This window comes from Aplidium turbinatum, chromosome 1, assembly GCF_918807975.1.
Source record: "Aplidium turbinatum chromosome 1, kaAplTurb1.1, whole genome shotgun sequence".
In the NCBI taxonomy this organism is placed as follows: Eukaryota; Metazoa; Chordata; class Ascidiacea; order Aplousobranchia; family Polyclinidae; genus Aplidium; species Aplidium turbinatum.
In genome coordinates this window covers 10627520-10654433 of record NC_137472.1, presented here as the reverse complement: position 1 = coordinate 10654433, position 26914 = coordinate 10627520, and the positions used below count along the sequence as shown (strand labels likewise).

General features: G+C 37.0%; 1 protein-coding gene and 1 long non-coding RNA gene across 2 annotated transcripts in view; both read right to left on the bottom strand.

Moving 5' to 3' along the window:
- LOC145764483 (uncharacterized) overlaps positions 1-26914 on the bottom strand; it is a 75012-nt gene that overhangs the window by 17475 nt on the left and 30623 nt on the right. The window lies entirely within an intron of this gene.
- Positions 5203-5989, bottom strand: LOC145775511 (CD209 antigen-like). The gene is made up of 2 exons (XM_082586840.1): positions 5855-5989; positions 5203-5449 (listed from the first exon to the last, which is right to left on the bottom strand). The coding sequence occupies exons 1-2, from the start codon at positions 5905-5907 to the stop codon at positions 5203-5205; spliced, it is 300 nt and encodes a 99-aa protein (XP_082442966.1). The 5' UTR covers positions 5908-5989.

The following is a 26914-nucleotide window of genomic DNA, read 5'->3' as shown; positions in this document are numbered from 1 at the left end:
CGTTACGAACTTAGGTAAAGATACCTGCTGTTGTATTGTTGTTGGTTGTGGTCTTGAAGTTTGGGCTCGCATTTCTCGTAGTTTCGTCTGATCTTGGTGACGTTGTTCTTGTTCTTGGTGACGTTGTTCTTGTTCTCGGTGACGTTCTTCTTGTCTGGCAATTTGCTCCTTCGTCTGGCGTTCTTGGTTGGCAATTTGTTGTTGCAGGACTTCGATCAGTTTCTCCATGTTTCTAAAATCCTGTAGAAATTCTGTAAAGATCCTGCCGACGACGCCAGTTAAATGTCTGTTGTATTTCCAGACGTTTAATATAAAATAAACAATAATAATTGTAGCGATAGCCAACCAAGTGAGAAAACCATTTACCTCTTGTTACTTACTGATTCACTGTATAAAATCAACGCAATATATAGTAAGAAAGAAACGCAAAACAATCAACTGAGGAACGTGGTACAGAACGCTTAATTGATTACACGCGCAGTGCGGTGGTAATCAATTCCAACGTCTGTACCAGAAAACGCTGAACGGTGATTATGTAGTGACGCTGGTCACGAGTTACATATATTCAACGTAGATGACGACTATAACACACTGCAAATGGCTATAGCCAGATTATGACAAATAAAAAATTATCAAAATTGCAGCCCTACAAGAGTTTAGAAAAACTGCAATTTCAATTAAATTGAGATGCTGTTTGATAAAAATAAACTCAACCTATTTCATGTAAACCTGATAGTAATAATAAGTTGACTTTTTCATTTTGGTAATTCTCATTTTGCACATGCATTAGACCAGAGGTGACAAACCTGCGGCCCGCGGGCCGCATGTGGCCCGTCAAAGAATTTTGTGCGGCCCGCAAAAAAAAATTGACAATCGCTCATGCATTAAAGACAAAAGACATCTTAAAGCTGTTTTATGCCTTCACTAGTACACCTTTCCTTTGCTATTTTTTTACCCTAACGGCCTAAACACTAACTTTCAGGCAGTGGCGCGGGAACTATTTTTCTTTAGGGGGAGTGAAGCTGCCATAGTGTTGTCAGCTTCTGGGGGCTTCGCCCCCAGACCCCCATTATCTGCGAGGGCATTATTTTTAAAACTGGTAGTGAGCATCTGGTTACCTCCTGCGTAAAAAAAACGACGCCAAAACACACACATTGGAAATTGTAACAAACGAAGAACGGCAAACGACAAAAAGCTTTTCAGGAAAATAAAATTAAAACCAACAAATTAGAAAGTGACATAAAAACGACAGTTTGTGGAAATGAGCTCTCATACGCTTCCGAAGATTGATTTTCGCTCAGGTGTTTTCTCTATGAACTGTGTCATGAGTTCTTTGACATCGACAGTGTCCAAAATTCTTTGGTGGACAACTGGACATGCATCAACGCAAGATGAGTACCGTGAGTCTTTTTTGTGTCACTGAGCGTCTCAACCACGTTTTCAGGCGTCTTAGAGCAGAACAAGAACGTTCTGATGATGCAGCTGAAACCGAGAAGCAAAGGCAGAGCTCCACGAATTTTCGCGTTTCTTTAAAAAGATCTAGTGTTTGAGGGTTTAGTTGCGATACTATCTCAGCAACCTTTTGAACGAAGATTGCGGTTTTTGTACTTGCAACAACGCTGAGCAAAGTAAGTTCCGTTTTAAGGCGATCTTTTCTGATGTCATCGGGTAAGCTAAACTCAGTATCAGATCTTTACTCACCGTTTGCAGCCCCTTGAGCACCCCTAATTTCCGCGCCCCTGCTTTCAGGGTTTAAAACTAGAAAATAGGAAAGCTATAAGGTAAAGTTGTGAAAACACTATTTACCAACTTCACCTTGTATTTTTGGTCGATTCCAGTCTATCACGCCATGGAATTTTGACAAGCGCTAAGTTGTGTGGCCCGATAACTAATGTGTAACTGACAAAGTGGCCCGCGACCGCAAAAAGATTCGTCACCCCTGCTTTAGACCAATAGAGCCCCACACATTGACGTTTTGTAGTAGTCGTACCATACCTCACCAACTCACCACAGAGAAAGAATGTATCTTTTCCACCCATGGTGACGTCACAGCGGTGTTGCCGTTTTTATTTTCTCAATTAAATGAGTGCCAGATTCGCCGAAAGTGAACGAAAGTTTGCAAGCGTGTAACTTAGTAGCCTGTTGATAGTTTTTAGAATTTTATGGTCAGGGAAGTTTGTTAGTGTCATCTCATTGGTATCTTAGGTAAATTTAGCAAATTTATTTTCCTGTCAGAGGCACTTTAAGTTAAATTGGTTAAGCTTGCGCATTTTCAGTGTTAATGTAGTTTAGTGTAACGTGTGGAAATGCAATGTCCCAGCTGGCGAGCCAATCGTTTTTTTTTACATTGATTTAACGGTTGTAGACGTTAACGGTTGCAGACAGATTTCAATAATAACAATACATTTAACAAAGTGAAAATAACAGTATCTGCATCACTATAATCCTTTTTCGAGGAAGAAATTAGATATTTTTGATTAGGCTATATTTTACACACAACATTACAACTTTTCGATGTTTGAACTTTGAACTAACTCCAACAAAGCAAAACTTAGTGAAACTGTTCGCCAGGCATTTGATAAATAAAGTGACTTGCGTTCTTCTGGTGACTATAGGCTACTAGGTTAGCCTACCTCCTGATATATATCATCATTAACATTAGGAGGTAATCTACTGTAGTAGCCAAAAGTCAACAGAAGAATTCAAGTCACTTTCTCGCAAAACTTGTTGGAATAATTACCTTTTTAATCGAGCTTTCCATCTACGTTTACAAAAAGTTGAACAAACCCATATGCTTGCAAACCCAGGCTAATATCATATTTTGTTGTGTTGTTAAAATTGGTAGAGGAAGACAGGCAAGACGGACATGCGAGGCAAAACGCACATTTGCTTTTTTGAAAAAACTACAAACAAAAATAACAGTTTTTTTTCTGTCTTCTGAAACTGTTTAAATGCGTATTCTACACCAAAAAATTTGAAACTTTTGCTCGACACTCGATGACCAAGAAATCGAAATAACTTTCTCATTACTTTATTATAAAACTTTGTCTTCTAAATTTTGATGATATTCCATTGTTTTTTGAAAACCTCTGCTTCTCTTTCAGTTTTGATCATTGGTGAACAATGACTCACTGCCCTCCAGAATGAGCTTTTTGTTTTGTTTATAGTTATAGACTTTCTTGGTTAGCTTGCTTGTGGCAAAATGAACATATCGATATTACTTGCAATACAGCCTAAAAAAGGTACGGTAGTTTTTTTGGCTTGAAAACTGTTTTCAAACAGTTAGCTAGTTTAGCTAGTGGAGACTTGAAACAGCAAAGATTCATTTGTCAAACACTGTTTGACAAACAGTTAGTTTCGTTCTATTTGAATAAGGGTAGGCTACTGAAAAAGCTGGCTTAAAGGCGGCGAAAGCTTTCTTTAAAATAATTTTACTGGTCACCAAACCTGACTGTTTTTATTCATGGATATTCATTCTAACAAGTTTACAAAAAATCGTTTGATCTTGACAAATAGTTATAATTAACAAAATGATCTTTCAGGCAAAGCGAACACATATTATGCCTGTTCTGCCCCAATGGGGTAAAACGAACACACAAAATAAAAACCATTTTTTGTATATAAACAAAAAAGAAAAACACATTAAGTTTCATACTCTGTGCAGCTGTTGTTAACCCTATCTGTGTCTGTAGCGACATGGGGTTTTATGAGGACGCCCCACTCTTAGTAGTGAAATATTTCTCAGAAGAAAATATGCTAGAAATATGAAATTTCTTGACTTTTAGTTTTTGTTCTTTGCGAATTTTCTAAACCTACACTGGTTATTTTTCTACCTTCCTGCCCTTCACAATACGCATTTCGTCACAGATGGCTACACATTTTCGTGCAATGCTAGATAGGCTATATATTCAATTACTTTGAAATGTAAAAACGCCCAAAAATGCCTTATACTTATGAACAAAAGTAATTTTGTGTTTAGTTTAGCATTACTTTATGTTATAATTCAAAAATTTCAATTTTAAAGCTATTTTTGGAAAGTAGAATAAAAGCCGACTTTCTGACGTCTTTTCATCTCAAACACGTACTTTATTTCAATAAATTTGTTGGGTAAAAAAATAATTTCTATGCGCACAATATACATGATTATTATCTTGTAAAATATTTTAGCTCTGTGATTTTCATAGCTCCCGTTATTAGCGATTAATTAGCACGAAGCTAAGACAGTCCGTGACGTGCTTTCCGCGTACGAAAACAGCTCGTATTAAGATAGGGTTAAGTGACATGTTGATTACCAGGATATCTGGTTTGTTTGCTCAAATAAAGCACTTTAATGTAAGAATGTCCGTTTTGCCAGGCTTTCCCTATTTTACGGGTTGATTTTCAAGTTTCTCCTCACCCAGTTATTCTACCTGGGACATCACCGGTACCGGTAAAGGTAACATCACCGGATTAAAACTGCCTTACTACTACTTCTACTTTATGGTGGACCATGAGTTTTCGAAAAATCGCAAAGGGATCATGACGCAATTTTTTCTTGAGAAAGTTTAAGAATCACTGAGTTACGTTTTTAGGAAAATAGATTGTGGTTAATTTACCGCTATTTAAAAGTGTAACCAGCTTAAAAGCTATTTAAAAGTGTAACCTGTAACCAGCATCACACAAACTATTTGCAATTACGTCACGCTATTGCACATGCGCACAAAGCGAAATGACCACTTTCTCGAGTTTTACAATGAAACCAAAAATACAAAAACTGTTTGTGCCAGTCTTACAACATTTCTAACGTTTTGTACAGTAGCAAATAATATTTGAACTTTAAATGCCGTAAACAAAAAATGACGTCAATACAATGTTAGGCAATTTAACGCGATAAGTAACTTTCAGTGGAGAGGAGGGTTTTGGTAGGAAATTTCAAATTTTTCTTTGCAGAGGTCTTAAAATATTCTGTTGTATCCTAAAATCAGGGTTAAAGTTGTATTTGGAAAAAAAGAAGCCGATTGACCTACCGTACACCCTTCCTAACATCGTTCCAACAATTCAATAACATCAATATTTGCGTGGTTACTTATTGTGAGTTGATGGCAATCAGTGTTTTGTCACAATGACTACACAGTACACACGTTTCACGTAACAATCAATAATAATCTATTCCATTCGGAATATCTATAGTCATTGAGTGAAGTTCGTTAATAAAGGAGTTGTTTAACTCCACGATTTTTCGCATAAGCCATGGGTGTTCAGGGAACATGAAAAGTCGTTGCTGAACAGGGTGCCAGGGTCCATATATGCGCAATCGTGTCTATTTCCACCATTTGGTTCCCCACGACTCCACAAAGCGTCAGCATCATTTACAAGATCGCCATCAAGCCATCTCCACGTTCCTTCTTCGTCGATATCATTCATTCCGATCCACAATAGGTATTCGGGCTTCAAAGCGTTTTTGATGATCCTAACAACACAGTGAACAAAATAGGATAATGATGAAGCAGACCGAAAGCAAAACAATCAGCTACTGCTTTTAGGCATGTTTGAGGCCTAGTTGCTCTTTAACTATTATAGATTCATAGAAGATGCTTAAAACAACATTTTCAAACCATGTAAAACCTTTTAATAATCCAATACACAACAACACAACTTAGAGTTCTAGCATAGTCTGGATATTGAGAAATGAAAACACAATTTTATAATCAAGTGGAAAATTATTGTATTGTAAAGGTATGTATTGCTACTGCAGATCATTTTGCGTGCATTAATAAAAAAATAATTTCGAAGCGTAGAAACAAAACAACAAGTTCATTTTATTAAAAACTACAACTTGCATTAGTTTTCGTTCAATTTATTATTAGCCTACTACCTTCTTCCGATATGTAGAAGTTTTGTACCGACTGCGACTCCGCATTCTGACATAATCTTATTTGTGTCATATTCTACAGTCCTGTCCCCTCACGTATTTAACTTTTTACCTGCAAGTTTTAATTTAACATCCTTGTGGCTTTGGCATCACTGGCCACCTTTAGTAAATTTCACCTATAGCCATGCTGACATCACAATCGCTTGACTTTACTTAAATTGGTTTGCCTGTGTAAACTAATCCTTTTCTATCAATGTATAATTTTGCTCTTGACTTTTGCTTTTTGATTTTTGCTCTTTACATGATCATATTGAGCAGGCCTCCTTTGAAAATTTTGAAAAATCAATGGCCCCCTATTTTTGACTATAATATTAGTTCTGAAACAACCTGGAATTAAAGACCATTTCATGAAGATTTGGGCAAAATGTACTTGTAGTGTTTTTATTAAATTTTAATTTATTTTATTTGTTATATAGTGTTGGAGTAGACTTAGAGATGATAAATTAAAAAAAATGTTATTTTTTAAATTTTTCCATGGCCACCTTGAAAAAGGTTTATGGCCCACTAGAGGGCCATGGCCTCCAGGTTGAGAACCCCTGATATTGAGGATGATGTGATAGCGAAATCGATTTATGATTAAAAAATGATGCTAGTACACTATTTTTTTGCGTTGAGTAACCCAAAAAACAGTCAACCGCTTCAAGTGGACATTTTGCTGGATTGCTTCACAAAAACAGAAAAGTTTTATTAGTCCTTTTAGATCAATGTACTTCTGACGGGAGGCTGCGTCATTTCTCGCTCTGTCTCTTTCAACACGAGGAAACAATGCAAATGGACTTTTTGACTTTAACTAGTGTTCAAGTTTAGCCCAGAATGCCACTCGTGTTCCTCAATAGTTAATCAGCAAGAAGCCTCCATTGCACTTCAACAGTTGTTGTAGTTTACTTCATTCATTCATTCATTCATTCATTCATTCATAGCTTGTCACGCCAGTGTCGGAGCCAGGTAAGAGCATTGTTTGTGATGTTTTTGAGGTCGTTGTCATCACATGAAGGGCTAAGGGGGCAGCTGGTGAGGATGTGCTTCATTGTCTGATTGTCTAGGCCACAATCACACGTTGGGTCAGGAGTCATCTTCCATCGGAAAAGATTGCTTTTATTTCTCCAAACTCTGCAGCGGGCTCTTTTTAGGCAGCACCACTCTCTTCTCTCAAGGGTGGGAGTTTGTTGAAGACTTTCGGAAGGACTTGAGATGGCAGGATGTCGTGTCCTATCCTACCTATTGTAGTTTACTAAGTCAGCAGAACACGACTATCAACTACCTCCTGCTACTTCACGTCAACGTTCGGTTGTAATCTCTTCAACCCACATCTGTTGCAGTTTCACCACGCATCTCTATCCGTCAATTCGATTTCTGCAAGTGCCAGTTAAAAGCTTTTGAGTAACGATTTCAAAATAATTTTCATTGTCGAATATCTCAAAAACTAGAGCCAATTCGAAAAAACTAAGTGCATTTTCGGAATCAGGAGCCCTGAAATACTCTAAAATGACTCTCACCTTTTGTGCCAATTTTTTTTTGTTGGCCTGTGTAATCGGTCCTGCCCCTGAAGGACCTATTAACAAGCAAACACTGAAAAACAAAACATTTTTTTTCACTTTCATTGCAAACAAAAGCACATAAAAATGTGAAATAATAATATTTAGTGTCTATAAACATTTTAATTGCCAAAGTAAAATTAATTAGCGTTACATCAATAGCTCTACTGTGTAAGAGGCGTCTTCATAAGGGGGGTGTTAAACTCGGTAGCCACTTTAACAAGTCGAAATTCTGCCACTGAAATTGACTACAATGCAACCGCCAACCAATCAGAACGTGTTATAAGAGGCTACCGTCCAATTGTGATCCTTCTAGCACTCATCCAGAGAGTTAATGCTTGTTTTGAACTTTATTTGGTAATTACAGAAGAAAAAGAGCAATAGCAGTGGTGAGAATCGAACACGCGTCAATGAAATGACTATTTCTAGCCCTAACCCTAACCCCTAAGCCAACCAGCTGACAAAAAATCCATCACTTAATTTGCTTTCTATCATCTTCTTTTCGCCATTTTTTACGTCACTTAAACCGTAGCTTGTGATTGGTTAGCGGTTTCATCCTAATCAATTTCAGTGGCAGAATTTCGACTTGTTAAAGTGGCTACCGTTAAACTCTTTTCCGCCACGGCCAAAATTCACTATTTTTGTTGAAATGACTTTTAGAGCGTACATGTAATATAATGTTGCTAGAAAAGTAAGCTTTATTTTTAAAACTTATAAAAGTTAATTCTTCAAGTGCCTTAACTCATTGTAATGTATAATAGGTCTTGGACGTTACTGTTTAATATTTCAAAAGTGTGAAGATGTGAAAGAAAAGCTTGGAAGTTTGGCGACATCATCAGAGCAGGTTACTAAAAATGCCATTGCTGTTGTTGATTATAACTGGAGTTGAGGTGACAAATACCAAAGACACATTTTCGAAGTATTGCTTCATGTAGAGTCTACATGAATAACAGGACCTTCAACATTCAACAAGCTTTGCAAAAAAACCTAGCTAAACTTATAAAAAATAAATTTTCATGTGACATTCATCCTGTGTGTAAAACATTTAAAGTGCATCAATGTTTTCAACTGAAGTCGCCTACCTCCTTTGCTCTTTCTTCGATTGTTGTGTATAAATTTAGTTGTTTGCGTGACGCAAACCAGACATACATTGGTATGTCAACCAGACATTTGTTGACAAGGGCCGGGGAGCACTTAAATCCAAATTTAACAACCAAAAGTGCAATTAAAGAGCACATTGCCTTTTGTGAAACGTGCACTGACAATGTCTCGATCGACCAATTTGAAATCATCTCTCGAGGCAGATCTGAATTTCAGACTAAGATTATGCAAGCCTTAAGAATCAAACGTAATAATCCGTCTCTCAACCGGCAGTTATTCGCCTGTGGCTCGTCGTTCCTCTTGTGTGTGTTCTAATTGTTTGTCAAATGCCTGTAGTTCACACCTCATGTGATCTGTTTTCCACCGTATAATTTACTTGTAATCATTCCTGTGTCACTCGTTCAGTTTGTGCTTTTCGGTCTGGAGTGTCGTTAGTATACAGTTACAGTTATAGTGCAAAGTCAAATTTACCCTACAATTTTCATTTTATGTATATTGCAGATATGTAATCCCTGATGAGGACACACGTACGTGTCGAAAACGTTAGAGTTTATTTTTAATTAATTAATCTTACTTTGGCAATTAAAATGTTTATAGACACTAAGTATTATTATTTCACATTTTTATGTGCTTGTTTTTGCAATGAAAGTGAAAAAACATGTTTTGTTTTTCAAGGTTTGCTTGTGTATCATAGGTCCTTCAGGGGCAGGACCGATTATACATTCTTCAAAAAAGTTTGTATAAGCTGTAACCTCATAAAAATATATTCGATTGTCAAGATATTTACACAGTCAATTAACATTAACCTTGGCCGTATCTTCTAAAAATTTTGTCTTATTTTGATATAAGCTGAGGAGATGAAAGCAAAAAAGAAAAAAATGTCTAATAGGTCCTGCATCTCCCCTACTCCAAAAAAATAGTAAAATTGAGTTTTTTTGCTTATAACTATTTTTCAAGTAGTCCTAGAATAAAAAATGTTTTTACAGCAGATATAAACATAAACATGTTACTTCTGCAGCTTTTGATGTAACGTTCATCTTTTTATCTCCAGTAGTTTTCGAAATATGACAATTTTTATGACAATGGGCCATAGAAACGCCCAGCGCGACCGTGTGACGTCATTATTTTCAATTTTTTTTTTAAAGTTTGTGTTTGTAAAAGTCCACTACAAATTTTCAGAAAGTTAAGGAAAAATCCACGAACCTCGCCATTTTTTGGCACAGCCTAATGAACATGTGTGTTACTTTGTTACTTTATTGTATTGTTTTGGATAACGTTATTCAACCCCTCTTTAATTTGTTGTGATTCCTCTCTTTGTAGTATTCTAAAATTGCTTTTTTTTCAAAGCTATATATTGACGCCATTCCATAACATAGGCCACAATTACAAGTAAGTTGTACCCTATATGATATGGAATGGCGTCGCGGTGGGATGTCGCAACTGATAAGGCGATGGCTTTCCATTAATGCAAACCTGGTTCGACACCTGGCTTAAGCTGGTTGTTGAAAAACACCGCTCACTTCTACCCAGGGTGTAATAAATTGGGTGGGCGTAGTTGCTGAAGGAAAGGCGCCCGAGAGACAGCAACCGACCACCCCTCTCTCGTTAGTGCCAAAGGCTTAATGAGAACCTTATCTTCTCATCTCCCGATGCTTGGATTCAAGTATGGAACTCACCTTTACCTTTGATGCAAGGTTAAATAACTGGCAAGTAGCGTCGAGTTCGCAATAAAACAAAGTTACTTTTTATAGCGAAACCAAGAGGAAGTGTTTAATTCGAAACGAAGTATTTTGTAGAGTTAATTCGTGGTTCAGAACGTGAAATTTTAGTTTGAAACAATCCTGATATTAAGATTAACAATTTGTTAACAAACGCACTTTTCTATTTTTGATGGGTAAACTGATTTGCTTGTAATTACTATAAATCTTGCAAGCATTAGTTGTAGTCTCACCTTCTATCATCAATATTTCGTATGCCGTAAACAGCCAAATCAGCTCCCATTTCTTGGCAGCTCTGTCTGCTTGCGTTGTAGTCTTGACGTCTACTTGTTAATTTGAATCCATATCCATTTAGCAGTCCAGTCCATCCGTCATCAAGTTTTGTAAACCTGTTGAGGTTAACTATGAAAACATAATAGAATGTTTATTTTTAAGTTAAAAATTGTCAATTGAACTGCTTGCTGCTTACAATACTGCTTACCAACAATCTGCTTACTTTAATATCTACTACTATTTAAAACTTTGTAGTGATTAACACTTAACCAATTACTTGTCATCCATGGTAGTAAGTCTAGCTTGTAGTTCTTTTGACATATTACGGTTAATCGTCGAACAACAAATTGGTTTTGAAAATATTTTAGTGACTAAATCAAACGAAACAAGTAGTTTTTCCATTAAATGTCATCATTTCAAACTGTAAGGTTTTGAGCAATGACAAATCTGCGATTGAATCATGACTTTTGCTGATTTGTACGAGAAACCAACGGAGTTCACAATCAGCTCCGAATCAATTATAAATTTGAAATGCAGTTTGTAGAGGAAGTTTGTTGTTTTATTGCACGTGCAAGTGGCGTTTGTTAGGAAATACTTTTGTATAGCTTAGGCCACTAGAGCCAAAAACTGGTGAGAAAACAGAGTTTTGGTTGGCAACAAAAGATTTTTGTAGCCTGCTCTATTGGGTCCCTCAAGGGATCGGTGAAAATGTATTTGCTTTAGTTTATTTATTCTGAATAAATAGATCAGAGTTTTGTTGAGGGCAGTGAGAAAACAAATTGATGTACAAAGATGCAATAAGATGGAATTGAAAACGTTTTTTATTTTCCATCCTGAGACAACAAGTTTGTTATATAATAAAATTGTTACTCTGTTTAAAAATACTTCAGGCTTCTTAGTTATTACCGATTCCTGATGCTGTGTGTTGATAAGCGTTTATTATCAGCTGTGTTTCTACCTCAGACAAATTGCTAGCTCGTAGTCTCTGCAGCAACCATCCAACTAACTCAGATTGAAAAGACGTGTCTGGTATAGCAGTTCCAAAAGGCTTAGCCTAAGCAAAATGAATATTTCAATAATAAATGCCAAAATGGAAATTGGAGATAAAAATAAATAGGCCTAAGTTGAAGTTGGACAGTGTGTCTAAAACAAAATTACCAAAGGAAACACATTGTTAAAAAAACGTTTAATAAACATAAAAGTGGAGAAAATAAATTCTTCTTGTATAACTTAGTTTATGAAACTTTTTTTTGGGGCTTTGGCTACTGGACTGTGTTGCAATAAGATAAACAATAAACAAGCAATATTAGCTCATGCATAAGGGTCGAGATGGAAAAGTGATGGATGATTTGTGCAGACTGAGGTTTCATCAACATACACAAGATGGCACTTCAGCAAGGCCCTATTTAAACTTAATGTGATTTTGCTTTGTCCAATCATTTCTAGGTGTAGCTCTAATGCTGCAGAAAGGCGAGGTGATTAGGAAGGCTATTATCTGTTTTCGTTTTCGAAAGTCTGAAAATTTTGTATTTCAAAATTTCTTGATTTCAACTATTCTATTTGTAGCAACCTACAAACTACCAAGCTACAGATTGGTTGAACGGGAAAATAAACAGCATATCGAGACAATCATGAAAAAATAAATAAAATTTTTACTAAAATAAACAGGGCCTATGCATTTCAAAAGTTGCAAACTTTATCAGACTTTATAAAGATATAACGTAAAATTTAATCAAATCGATGTCTGCAATCTAAAATACATTAATCTGTCAAGATTACGGCCTGGCAAACAATTAACTTACAAGTTAATACTATTTAAAATTAAACAAAGTGGTCTTAAAACTACATGACAGGTGAATTATAAATGGCGTAAAAGGTAACCAACAGCTTATTATTTTATATACAGGCAGCAGCTTATTTATATACAGACTAACCACCAATTACCGCAATTGGATGTCATAAAGATGTATTCTGTCCTACTAAATCGTTTTGAATAACTTACTGTAGACCTACTTCCAGTGGCGGTTCGTGCCATGGGGCTGCAGGGCTGCAGCCCCACCTGAAAGAACGAGAAGAGGGAAAATATGTTTTTCTCTGAGTTTGTCCGACCCGTTACTTTTTTCACTTAAGAATTGCGGATCGAAAATTAAAATATTAAAAGTTTCGTTTGGCAAAACCGATATTGGGCAAACTGCTCTGCAGCCCGAGATTCTAGATTTTAAGCGTTCTGATTGGCTAATAATTATTCTTGAAGCTCCACCTCTTTTGGTATTTTGCAGCAATTTTTGAATCTGTTGGGGCTGCATAGAAAACAGCCCCACCTAACCGAATAACTTTGCAGACTTTTTAAAGTTAGTTATAATTTCGCGGAGTAGCCATGAGCCATGAATGTAGAAGTGTTAGCTTTAGAGTTAGCGTATTCAACAGGTTATAGGAAGTATTACTTCTGCGTAGGGCATCTCAAAATCACTTGTACCTTGTATGCAACAGCTAGGCCAGTCAAGACTAAGCTCAATACTACTGTAGTAAGGTTTGTCACCAAAGCAATAGCCTACTGTTAGTTTTTTCAAATTATAGCTTAGGAATACAACAACTTTTTAACAAAATTTGAATGTATTTTTTTTAAATTTGGGGTAAAAACATGCTCAGAACGCTCCAAATTTAATGTAACTTTTCAAAATTTTCTGGTGGGACCCCCAGACCCCCCGCGAAGTCGTTCGCCTTCGGCGAACTCGGCGACGGGCTTCGCCCCCGGACAATTTATTGCAGCCCCACTGCTCACAAACACCACCAGCCGCCACTGCCTACTTCTGTATGCAGTTCATACTCACTTGCGGTTGGAGGTGCATCGGTTGTAGGTGTCTCTGAAATTCCGTATGTCACTTGCTCCACTTGCTTAGACAGATGATTGAGTCTAGTCGTGAAATTCTTCATGAATTCTAAAACGGTTTTCAAGTTGAAGTTCGTGTGTGATCTAATTGTTATGGAGTATGGTTAGCTAGTACACAACTAAAGATATCTTTCAAACAATATTTCAATAATTAATCAATTAATTTAGCCTAGGCTGTCTTTTTTACTAATCAAAGCATTTAAATAATAGGAGATGTTCTACTGGTGCAAATTGAGCTAAACTATCACAAGATGTATACAGTGACAATTTGCTTTTATTCCGACGTTTCGTCAATCAGACACGACTGACTTCTTCAGGGGCTAGACCAGGTAGTGACTACCTGTCTAGCATGGCAAAACACAGGACCATGTTGTTGAAACCAACTAAACACGCAAAATGAAAATTCAAATCTAGACAAAATTATCGCGCGCAAAGTTTGAATTAAGTTAGAAAAAAGGAAAGATTTAAATTTTAACAATTAACAACCCAGACAAAAATCTGTCATCAAAGCATTTGTTTTTTATGTGTTGTGAGAATTCTTTTTCGACATTAGAAAAAAGGACCACCACTTCCGAAATCTACTTGATTGACTTTCAGTCTTTTAAGTATTTAACACGGACACCATCAGCTTACCATTTAGGCTACTTCATAAATGAAGAAAGTCACTTTCAGTAAGTTTATCAGTAAATTGTGATTTTGTGATGTCCATCGTAAAAGTTATTGTGGTCGATAAAACTTCACGCAAGAAAAGATTTGTGATTAGGTATAAATTGATACTTGAGCTACATTTAATTTAAAATGTCTAATACAATATAGGCTATTAGCAAACTTAATACTGCAAAATCTTAATAGTGTGATAAAAAATAACACTTCGAAACAATAAAATCAGAAACTTACCGTCAACCACTTCTGTAGCAATTTGTTGTATTTGTTCTTTCTTGCTTTCATCAAGAGGCTTATTACCGCCATGATCACTGCTTGACTTAACTATTGTCACCGTCTCACACTCGCATTTCGGTGGTCCAGGCTCTTTATCAGGATCGTAGGTTCTGCAAACAGTCACAAGCTCTGCATAGCTGACATCAACTGACAGACAAAGTGCAAAACTCAAAGCTAAAGCAACGTATTTCATGAACATGTTCATTTTGAGCAGTTACAATTTGTCGCAAAATTGCGTTGTCAACTATAACCTGGCTTACGAGAAGACAACTAATTGAAATGAGCTACTCGGTCAATTCTTTGCCAAATATATTAGCCACCTTATCAACGTTTTAAAGACTGAATTTGCGTCATTGAAGTCACATCCGTTAAAATCAAGGTTAAAATGCATAGCGCAGTTTTTCTTTGTCTTATGATAACACTCACGACTAGATCAAACTTTTACTGGTGGCCACGACTTTCTGTAATCATTTCAATACAATTTTTTTTGAATGTTGTGTCTTTCAGTCAAACTAAAAATAATACCAGCTTGGATTGTAAAACTATTACTAGTTTGTTAGTTTTCATTATCTTCCCAAAATGGAAACGTTGGCATCTAAAGGTAGGTCAAAAACAGAGTATTTTTCGCAAAGCATACGCAATCGAATACAGTGTAATACGAAAATTGTTTACTGGCGAGATGGTGTAAAGAAGAAAAACTTCAACAACAAAACACATGTTGAGTAAATCTACAAGGACTGTTTACAATGCTAAGCGTGATTTGCTTTATTTTTTTATGGTATTCATCACTACATATCTCATGCATACGCTTTTCACATTTTGGACATCGCAATCTTGTGTTTTTCATGCACAATACACAACGTCCTTGTGCGTATAATACCAGGATATGATTTACAGCGTCAAATCTCACGGTTGCGCTTGGAGGCGCAGTTGGTCCTCCTAGGCGGAGTCTTGGCACTTCCATGTTTGCCAATGATCGTGCGATCTCACTTCGAAGTTGGAGACGATTTTCAGAGGACTTATTCACATGGTTGCAAAAGCGGAAAGCAGCGACAATTGATAAATTGACAAGCGGGCAAAAAGGTTTCACCATCATTTCATGGATCGAAGTCGTGGTCTAAAGGAGGACATATTATCTTTGAAGGCGATGGCCCACTGCCTCCCCCCTTTGCGTTCGCCACTGCCACTAGGGTCTCCGAGAGAAATCAGGGCTGGTCGGGACACAATACGAAATATGGCCCCAACATTTTTTTCAGCAAAAATAAAAAGCAGCGAATTTGTACTATGCGTTGCACCCTATGTTTTGGAACTTAGCATACTTTCCTCAGCGTGAAACTGAATTCCTTTCAAAGTTTTGATGGTATAAACGTATCGACATGTAAAAAACTTTTTTCAAAACGAAAATCAACAAAAATCCCTTAACTAGCCTACATTTGTATCAAAATTGTCATTGTTGCCTAATATTTTGTTTAGAAAAATTTATAGTAGGCTTAGAGTCGTATGATTTGCTACTTTTATACGCAATGCCTTTGGCACTTCAACTAGTGTTTAAAAATGTCGCTACATGAGCATACTGCTCCACATCCGCCACTGATTTGGGTGGCTGGGATGGTGGCAAAGATCATAATACTCGATTGTCAAACTTGTTCAAACAATAAACCATCTCTGGAGTCTTTGAGAATTGTATGTAATTGCTTCACCAATTTTGATACTAAAATCCATGAGGCTTTGCTCATAAAATCTTGCAATCTTCCCCTGCAATAGGTAGCTGTTTGCCGCAGGTGCCTCCTATTTGTTAAATGCCTTCACGTAATTTTTTGCGACATTGATTTGTGTTTTTCCCAGGCAATTAAGCGTCATGTGATTTTTCCTCTCCTCTGCCTTGCCGTTCCATTCTCATGCGTTTCTACTTTCGAATTTTGTGTGTGTAGATCAGTTTCTGTAATTTCAATCTGTCAAAAACATCAGTCAGTTTGTTACTTGAAAAGGGCTAACATGAGTATGGCCGAAAACGTTTCTAATTTTTAGTTTATATTCGTGGTATTATATTAAATGCCGTCTAGTTGTTAAGTTTCATTTGTTTAGGGTTACAGTTATTGATCGTTTGCAAAAAGCAGATTTCTTGAGACGTTGAAATTTAAAAGTTTTTTTGCACTCATTAATTCTCGAGTTGAGATTACGTTTTGTCTGTAGAACGTGAACTAATTCATAGTCATAACACTGAACTGAACTAGATGGATCAAATTAGAATCAAACCAGATTGGTAAGTTGTACTGAAGATTGCAGACATGTGTGAGCTTGCATTAATTTTAAGTTCGTTACTGTAGCCTTTTTGTAATATCTGATCAAACCAGAAACTTGACTATCTTCCATAAGGTCTTTTGCCGACAGAGGGCCATAACCCTACTTACCAATCCTGTCAAATTAAGGTTTCACTTTCAAAGCGATCGTTCACACATCAAAATTCCCATCAATCATTTTTCAAATTTCACTTTTCCAAAGCGTGTTGGCCAGAGTTATTATCGTAGCCTATCGTACTATTTTCAAAAGCACTTGACACCGGATATTGCAACACCTCACCGCGTGCAAACTAACATTTTTTAGCCACCTTAATAATATGTCCTCCTTTAGACCACAACTTGGATCCAAGAAATGGTGGTGAAGCCTTTTTGTCCGCTTGTCATTTTATCAGTTGTCGCTGCTTTCCGCTTTTACAACCATGTGAATAAGTCCTCTGAAAACCATCTCCAACTTCGAAGTGAGATCGCACGATCATTGGCAACCATGGAAGTGCCAAAGGCTCAGCCTAGGACAGTGTTTCTTAACCTTTTTAGCGCTCGTACCCTTTGAGCTTTCATAAAATTTTCTCGTATCCCCTGTCTACAATGGCCGAAGTAAATTAAATTGTAATAATAAGAATTTAACTCAGTGTATTTATAACTTACGCGTTGAATGTATGCATTAAAAACAGTCAAGTTCAAGAATATTTACAGCACACCAACAATCAGTCAATTTACTAATGGCTTTTTTATTGCTGCTTTTCGTCAATGGTCAGGTTGAAACGAGGTTCTTTCTTTGTGATAGACACACGCATATCATCTCTTGGATCCAAACGATTCCTCGACTAAGTTTTGATGTTTACAAGAGTTGAAAACCCAGTTTCACATAAGTAGGTTGTCGCAGAAGCCACTATTAAAAGATTTTCTAAAAGAAATGGATTTCTAAAGCTTCTTTTGCTACTGGGGAAATGTGTTGTTATGCACACCAGAAGGCATCCAACTGCATTGAATCAAACTCCATTTTTATTTAGCTACCAACTTTCATCTCTATCAGATCGTCTCTCAGTTGGTCATTATCCTCCATAGAATGTTGGTTGAAAACAAATGGGCCTTGCATCCATCCCTGAGAAATATAAACCTCCCCAGTAGGCTAATATAGATATATAGGCCTACAAAAGCGACTTGTTAGGTATTTTGCACAAATATACTTAAATAGCGTATAATTTCACACTGTATGTCGTACCCCCTGCTTTGGTGCTTCGTACCCCCAAGGGGTACACGTACCCCTGGTTAAGAACCCCTGGCGTAAGAGGACAAATTATGCCTCTGAGCGCAACCGTGAGATTTGTAAATCAGGTTATTCATATCACAAACACAAGATTGCGATGTCTAAAATGTGAAAAGCGTATGCGTAAGATATGCAGTGATCAATACCATAACAAAAATAAAGCAATTCACGCTTAGCATTGTAAACAGTCCTTGTAGATCTACTCAACATGTGTTTTGTTGTTGAAGTTTTGCTTTTTTACACCATCTCGCCAGTAAACAACTTTCGTATTACATTTTATTCGATGGAGTATTCTTTGCGAAAAATACTCTGTCTTTGACTTACATTCAATTAACATTCAAAAAACAGTTCTGTCGAACCAAGAAAATTTTTTCGATCTATTAAATGTTTTAAAATTGGCAGAAGTTGAATCAGTGTGAGAAGAAAAACCAGGTTGGAGATTGACCATCGGATGTGGTAGTAAGTTAATTTAACTTAATAAATTAAAAATAAATGACAATTAAATGAATAGGAGTAGCTTAAGGCGTAAAAACTGTTGATTTATTGACAATCAGCCCACGTTAAACCGATTGCTTGAAGCTTTATCCTCTCGAACTGAAAAAGCTTTTTTCATAGTTTAAACCTGGCAGTTTCGCATAGCCTACTTATAGAGGCTTTTAAGCACTGCCCAGGCCCGGTCTCCGAGTTTGACAGAATGAAGTTTCCCGGCTGTTGAAGTAAAGCGTTGTCTTTGAATTATTCCAGGTGCCGCTGAATACAGAGCTGTTCTTTAAATGCTTAAGCGCACACCCCGAGAGCCGAACCAGAGTCGCTTGATTTTGTGGTTTCTTGGTTCGCAAAGGCAGGCCATTAGCCAACTGAGTTATCGATGTGGACCAACTATTAAAGTAAAAACTAAATAATTTTATATAGAAAAGGTATGGGCAATGGAATATGTTTCCGCAGCCTAATATTAAAGTAAGGTAATATTTTATGAAAGAGAGAAGGTCCTGTCATCATTCCGGCTAAGAACACGTGTTTTTTGGTTTATGAACCAAATTTATAGGAAAAAATTGTTGTGTAGCCTAAGCCTATTTTTTTGTTGTGTAAGCCTATTTAAAAATCGTGGCGTCGGTCTGACTATTTTTGTGACTCAAACCATAATTCGTTTGCAAAGAGATTTCTTGAGACGTTAAATTTTATGCTTATTAATTCTCGAGTTAAGATCACGTTTTGTCTGTAGAACGTAAACTAAATCATAGTCATGACACTGAACTTGATGGATTAAATTAGAATCAAACCAGATTGGTAAGTTGTACTGAAGATTGCAGACATGAGTGATGCTTGCATAAATTTTAAGTTTGCTACTGTAGACTACTTGTAATATCTGATCAAACCAGAAACTTCATTATTTTCCATAAAGTCTTTTACCGACAAAGGCCCATAACCCTACTTACCAATCCTGTCAAATTAAGGCTTCACTTTTATATCAATCGTTCACACATCAAAATTCCCATCAACTATTTTTCAAAATTCATTTCTCCAAATCGTGTTGGCCAGAGTTATTATCGTAGTCTATCGTACTATCTTCAAAAGCACTTAAGACACCGGATATTGCAACACCTTACCGCGTGCAAACTGACATTTTTTAGTTAATTGAGTCATCTCCTGAGACGTCATGACAATGACTGCTATCACATCACCATGATCTTACTAGTCTTGGTCTTAATTTTGCTTCAAAATATTTTTTTTCAAAGGATTTTGTTTTAATCAAGAAAATTTCCATCACGCTTTGAAATGTAGATTCATTCATAGCTTGTCACGCCAGTGTCGGAGCCAGGTAAGAGCATTGTTTGTGATGTTTTTGAGGTCGTTGTCATCACATGAGGGCTAAGGGGGCAGTTGGTGAAGATGTGCTTCATCGTCTGGTTGTCTACGCCGCAATCACACGTTGGGTCAGGAGTCATCTTCTATCGGAAAAGATTGCTTTTATTTCTCCCGACTTCCCAGCGGGCTCTATTTAGGCAGCACCACTCTCTTCTCTCAAGGGTGGAGTTTGTTGAAGACTTTCGGAAGGACTTGGGATGGCAGGATGTTGTGTCCTATTGGGCTCAGAGGTCCACATTTCTAATCGTGCAGCTGCCGCGCTTGTGTGTTCCAATGGGCCGACTTTGATGAAGCTTTTGCGTGACTTGAGTCTTGCTGGAATAAGTTTGTGTTCATAGAGAGGGTGGCGTTGGTCGGATATTTGTTTTACTCTTTCCTTTTTTGTAGCGACTTCTCTTCGGATATGAGATGGAGCTATAGTTGCTAAGTTATAGAGGTCGGAGATTGGTGTTGGACGGAGTTGGACGCACTAGGTGGCTAATAGTTTAAAGCAGTGGTTCCCAACCTGGGGTTAGCGGACCCCTTGGGGGTCCGTGACAAAGCATTTGGGGGTCCGTCATTACCTTGATGAATTTTAGAAAAAAAACGAAAAGCGATCTTTTTACTTTCATTTCTCTCTTTAAATGCAAATGTGTCAAGCTCAAGCCCGCGAGAATAAACTGTACTGCCACAGTACCGGTATGTATCAAAATAAATCTATGCTGCTGCCTACAGTGTGTGGGCCTACATTGACCTTAAACTAGGCCTACATCTACCACAACGCACGTCGATTACATTCTCATGATTTGAGATCAAAAGAGTTATTACGCATTGAATTTCATTCAAAAACTGTGGAAGAATTTTGGTGCTCACAACTGCAAACCTACCCATTCTTGGCAAAGCAAGCGATTATTGTTTTGTTACCATTCATAACCACTGACCTTTGCGAGGCAGGATTCTAAACTCTTGTTACAATAAAAACTAAACATCGAAATCGTCTGGACGTTGAAGATGACATGCGTGTTGCATTGTCAAAAACTCTACCACAGTTCAGTCGTTTAGTTCAGGAAAGGCAACAACAGCCCTCTCATTAAATTTGATTACGTTGAAAAAGTTTAGGCATGGCACTTTGGGTCACCTTAATATTCAAATACTTCTGACATTTCTTGAATAATATTCATTCATTTTCTTATTTGAGCAACTGTTTAACCTGCTATTTGCCGCAGGAGTCATAGCGGCAATGCAATATGACACAGTACAGTAGTTGAGTAGCATAATTATTACAATAGTCAATAGTATGTTAATTGAGTTTCAGGCAAAATTTAGATAGGAGTCCGCAGAATTAATAATTTGTCTAAAGGGATCCGTGACAATCAAAAGGTTGGGAACCACTGGTTTAAAGGGATACTAAAGAAAAAACCTGACTTGGCGATTTTCCACGTTCTTTCTGTTTAACATGCTACCATAAAACGATTTTCAATAAAATTTTGCCCCATTGCGGTCTGACCACCATTGCGCGCGTGCTTTTGTCAGAGCTTTCAAAACGAGATTGGGCTTCAGCAGCGAAGCGTTCGACTGTACAAGTTGCGTCACTAGAGACTAGCAATCAGCTGATCTTGCAATAATTGTTACTGCGGGCGATTTGACTGTAGGCCATGTATGTATGTACATCAAAACATCAGATTTCAACATCAAAACATCAGACAGTTTGCTCAAAACATCAGATGTGGTAACGTGGCTTTTGTTATTGCTGTCTTTTGTGACGTATTCTCGAGCAGTGTTTGCACTTTTGGTTATTTTGAAAAAAATGAAAATAAATGAAACATTGGACTTTGGGCCTTGCCAGCGCCATGGAAAACAATTTTTTTCTCTGTAACTTTTTCTTGAAATGTATTCTTGAATGTTCAGTTTACGCATTTTAATGTTTAATTCCCGTTTGAAATTTTCATTTAGTAGGCCTTTAAGTCGAAAATTGATAACCGTATCAAGTTAAATTAGTTTAGTTGAGCTTGCGCATTTTCAGTGTTAATGTAGTTTAGTGTAACGTGTGGAATGCAATGTCCCAGCTGGCGAACCAATCGCTTTTTTACATTGATTCAACGGTTGCAGACGTTAACGGTTGCAGACAGAATGATTTCAATGATAAAAATACATTTAACAAAGTGAAAATAACAGTAAGCCTATCTGTATCATTATAATCCTTTTGTTTTTTTCGAGGAAGAAATTAAATATTTTTCGTTAGGCTATACCTTACACACAACATTACAACTTTTCAATGTTTGAACTTTGAACTAACTCCAACAAAGCAAAACATAGGAAAACTGTTCACCAGGCATTTGATAAATAAAGTGACTTGCGTTCTTCTGGTGACTATAGGCTACTAGATTAGCCTACCCCCTGATATATATCATCCTTAACATTAGGAGGTAACCTACAGTAGTAGCTAAAGATCAACAGAAGAACGCAAGTCACTTTATAGCAAAACTTGTCGCAATAATTACCTTTTTAATGGAGATTTCCATCTACGTTTACAAAAAGTGGAACAAACCCATTTGTTTGCAAACATAGGGTAATATCCTATTTTGTGGTGTTGTTAAAATTGGTAGAGGAAGGCAGGCAAAACGGACATGCGAGGCAAAACGCACATTTGCTTTTTAGAAAAAACTACAAAGAAAAATAACAATTTTCTCTCTGTCTTCTGAAACTGTTTAAATGCGTATACTACATTAAAAAAAATTAAAAGTTTTGGCTGACACTCGATGACAAAGAGGTCGAAATAACTTTCTCATTACTTTGTCATAAAAACTTGTCTTCTAAATTGTGATGATGTTCAGGTGTTTTTTTGAAAATCTCTACTTCTCTTTCAGTTTTGAACATTGGTGAACAATGGATCACTACCCTCCAAAAATGAGCTTTCTACATATTTTAGTTTTGTTTATAGTTATAGACCCTAAGTTATAGTTATGTACTTTCTTAAGTAGCTTGCTTGGGGCTAAACGCACATATCGATGTCACTTGCAACAAAGCCTAAAAAAAAGTATGGTAGTTTTTTTGGCTTGAAAGCTATTTTCAAACAGATATCTAGTTTGTTTTGAAGAACTGAAACAGCAAAGATGCATTTGTCAAACACTATTTGACAAACAGTTAGTTTTGTTCTATTTGAATAAGATTATAGGCTACTGAAGAAGTTGGATTTATGGCGGCGAAAGCTTTCTTTAGAATAATTTAGTGGTCACCAAACCTGAATGCTGTTTTTATTCATGAATTAGTTTAGTTTGGTACAGTTTGGTACAGTACAGTTTAGTTTAGTACATATTCACTCTAACAAGTTTATAAAAAATCGCTTGATCTTGACAAATAATTATAATTAACAAAACAAACTTTCAGGCAAAGCGATCACATAGTATGTCCGTTCTGCCCCGATGGGGCAAAACGGCAACATAAATACTATAGTAGCCTACTATATCAATACTATATCTGTTTTGTTCCATGCCTGGGGAAAAACGTACACCCAGAATAAAAATCATTTTTTGTAAATAAACAAAAAATAAAAACACATTAAATTTCATATTGTGGGTACTTGTTGTTAAGTGACATGTTAATTCAAAAAACGCAATAGGTCCAGCATATCTGTTTTGTTTGCTCAAATAAAGCACTTTAAAGTTAACATGTCCGTTTTGCCCGTCCTTCCCTATTTTAGGGTCCACGTCTTTTAGGCGCTGGTCAAATAGGCGCGCACACTGTGGCGCCCGGTCATTTAGGTGCTATTCCTAGTAAAGTACTGATGTTTAGTGTAGTTATTATTTGACATAACTCTTTCGCAACCACCGAGGTCAAGACGTTTAATCTAAATAACCAGACATTGTTCACACAAATCTGTTGTATTTACGCCGTAGAAACATCTCATGTGATCGACGTAGATGCACAATCTTAACATCAAATGAAAGCATACATATTCAGCTACCCGAAGATGCAAAGCTTTGCAATAAAATTTAAAACATTCAATGTACAGCTAGCAACTTTCAAAACGGTATTTTTTCTAATTTCTAAAAAAATTAAAAATTGGCAGAAAAGTGTACTTCATTATAATCTTTACTACCCAAGCATGATACAATAATATGAAAATATACGGTATGTACTTTAATCGAATGCCAAAACAATTCTGCACTTGAGAAAATTTTTATTTCGTTTCTGCGCACAATGCTTTAGGAGGTACAGCAGAATGATTATGGAGAAATTTGGAAAATTTTAAGCAAAAGTTTACGTAATTTAGCCTACAGTCTTTTTGATCGAGAAACTCCAAAGTAAGGGGTTGCCTAGCCAGTTTTGACTGCCAATTCCAATGAGTGAAAGAAAAAAAATCCACTGTGTTCCCATCTTTAAGAAGTCCTCATCTGATAACTGCACCGCCAAAATATTTTTTTTAATTACCGTAGCCAAATAGGCTACCTTTTAACCTTGGACATATGTCAGTGACGATCGGTGAGGGAAAGCAAGGAAAGCAGTGCTTACCTGAGCGAAAACTATGCAAAGTAGGCTATAATGACTGAATTCTAGGTTTAACTTCTTATTATTTTTATCATGTCTATTTTAACTTGAAAATTACTGTATTCGTGACTAGAATTACTCGTAACGCTTGTAGCAGTCTAAATCCTCACCAAACCGCATGTCTTGCCTACAAATGCCAATTAACGCAAACGCTTCTGTCAGAAACAATCACTGAGGCTCCAAGGTAAGCAACTATCAAAGTTGCTTATCCAGATTCAAAAATGTCAAAAAACGCCTTCGTTTTAACCAATCATCACTCGTTTTGCAAAACGTCACCAGCTGCTTAGCCAATCAGATGTGTTATGGTGAGACCAGGTGAGTCTTGCTTTCCCAGTGACGTCAATGCATTCATTCGCTAGAGCGGCTAGACTAACTCGTCAGAATGGTGTCTCGTCACGGTACAGAGCACAGCATCATAATGCCGAAATAATTGTTGCTGTTTTTTGATGTCTCCTCGCCATGTACTGTACTTTAGCCTACTAGCTTTCATAGTCATGCCTTTGCCCTTTTTACAGCGTTGATGTAACGTTACTTCGCCAATGAACGTTCAGGTGCGGATGCAATATTTAGTTTGTTAAGCTTCTATACGCAGGAGGCAAACTTATCCAGCTTTTTGTACAAATTGCTTGCGGTTGTAATGTTTAGACCTAAGTGTTAGTTTTTGTAGTGTAATCAATCAATCATTCAATCATTTTATTTTTGGTCATTAACGCGTCCGGGACGAAAAAGATACTAACTACAAAAATCGATATAAAGCTACCAGCACGTTAACGAACGGGAAAAGGTGGCAAAACCTTGAAAGGTTTAAAACGTGCCTGAATGGAAAATTATGTAGTAGGCTATATATCAGTAGTTAGCACGGCCACAAAACCCAAAAAACAAATAGCAAAAAATAAAACAAAAACAGAGAGAAGCATACATGTAGTAATGAATGACTGCCTATGTAGGCCTAACTGAATATCTATGTAGGCCTAACTGAATATCTCAGAATGAACATTCATGACGAATTAAATATTTAGACAACTATTATTTCATGTCTAACACTGGATTTTGGTCCTGCAACGTTAAAATTAAGATTGTTCATGACTTCTAAACATTAAATGGATGTATGATCACGACATAGGCGAAGCACAATTTGACAGATTTTTATGTTTGATTTGTTTTGAAAATGCTCTCAGAGCGCACCAAATTGGAAGTGTTTTTCAAAAATTTCTGGGGGAGGCACCCCAGACCCCCCGCTGGAAGTGTTGCCTTCGGCAACACGCCTTCGGGCTTCGCCCGACGGTTACGCCCTTCGTGCCTAGGCCTACTACCTTGCTACAGCATATTTCCAAGTTGCTTTCCCAACGGTTTAAGCCACCGAACGTCACTGATATGTATACTTCCGTAGGATTACTTCCAATAATGTTCGGAAGCTTAAGCAAATAAAACAATAATACAATATATTTTTATAACATTTTGTATGAAAAGCATTGCCGGTTTAAGCAGCTTCACTCACGGAGCACCTAAATGACCGGGCGCCACAATGCTCCGCACCTAAATATCCAGACGCCACAGTGTGCGCGCCTAATTGTCAGCGCCTAAAAGACCTGTTCCCCTATTTAACGGGTTAATTTTCAAGTTTATTTTCTCCCAATTATTCTACATGCTTTTTTGTAGGCGTATTGCAGCATTTTGTTTGGGCTATACTGCTGTAGAGTCAATGTTTCTACTTGTTAGATTTGCACGCGTTTTCTAATGGGAGTAGGCCTATTGTGAGTTGAATTTATTCAGTTATTCATTACTGCAGTAATTTAGCTAAAATACGGATAGCTTACGCGCCCACGTTCTCATTATGGGAACGAGATTAAAGTCACGTACAGTCACGAATCGAATTCTAATTTTTTCTTTTTTGTATGTTGTTGCTGAAGGAATAATATTTCTAATGTATGCGTAAAAGGTTATCATTTTTGAAAACATCGCACTTTTAAGAACGCTGGCTTTATACCAAAAATTGACTTTTATTTGTCCAGAATAATTTTTTTCCAACTAAAGTATACACCTGCAAACTTTTTTCGGATTTTTTTTTTAAATTTTGTAGCATTATAGCTAATTCGTTTCCCATATCATTTGTTTGCAAATTTTTAGAGGCCTCTTTCTCGTGGTTGCATTTACTGTATGTTCCTAAAATGCAGTGACGTTCGGTGGCTTAAACCGTTGGGAAAGCAACTTGGAAATATGCTGTAGCAAGGTAGTAGGCCTAGGCACGAAGGGCGTAACCGTCGGGCGAAGCCCGAAGGCGTGTTGCCGAAGGCAACACTTCCAGCGGGGGGTCTGGGGGGCCTCCCCCAGAAATTTTTGAAAAACACTTCCAATTTGGTGCGCTCTGAGAGCATTTTCAAAACAAATCAAACATAAAAATCTGTCAAATTGTGCTTCGCCTATGTCGTGATCATACATCCATTTAATGTTTAGAAGTCATGAACAATCTTAATTTTAACGTTGCAGGACCAAAATCCAGTGTTAGACATGAAATAATAGTTGTCTAAATATTTAATTCGTCATGAATGTTCATTCTGAGATATTCAGTTAGGCCTACATAGATATT

Bases quoted from the DNA above. Each gene is read 5' to 3' on its own strand.
- LOC145775511 (XM_082586840.1), bottom strand. From the start codon at position 5,907: ATGTCAGAATGCGGAGTCGCAGTCGGTACAAAACTTCTACATATCGGA. The intron at 5,450-5,854 runs GTAGTAGGCTAA...CTGTGTTGTTAG, and splicing joins CTTCTACATATCGGAAGAAG to GATCATCAAAAACGCTTTGA.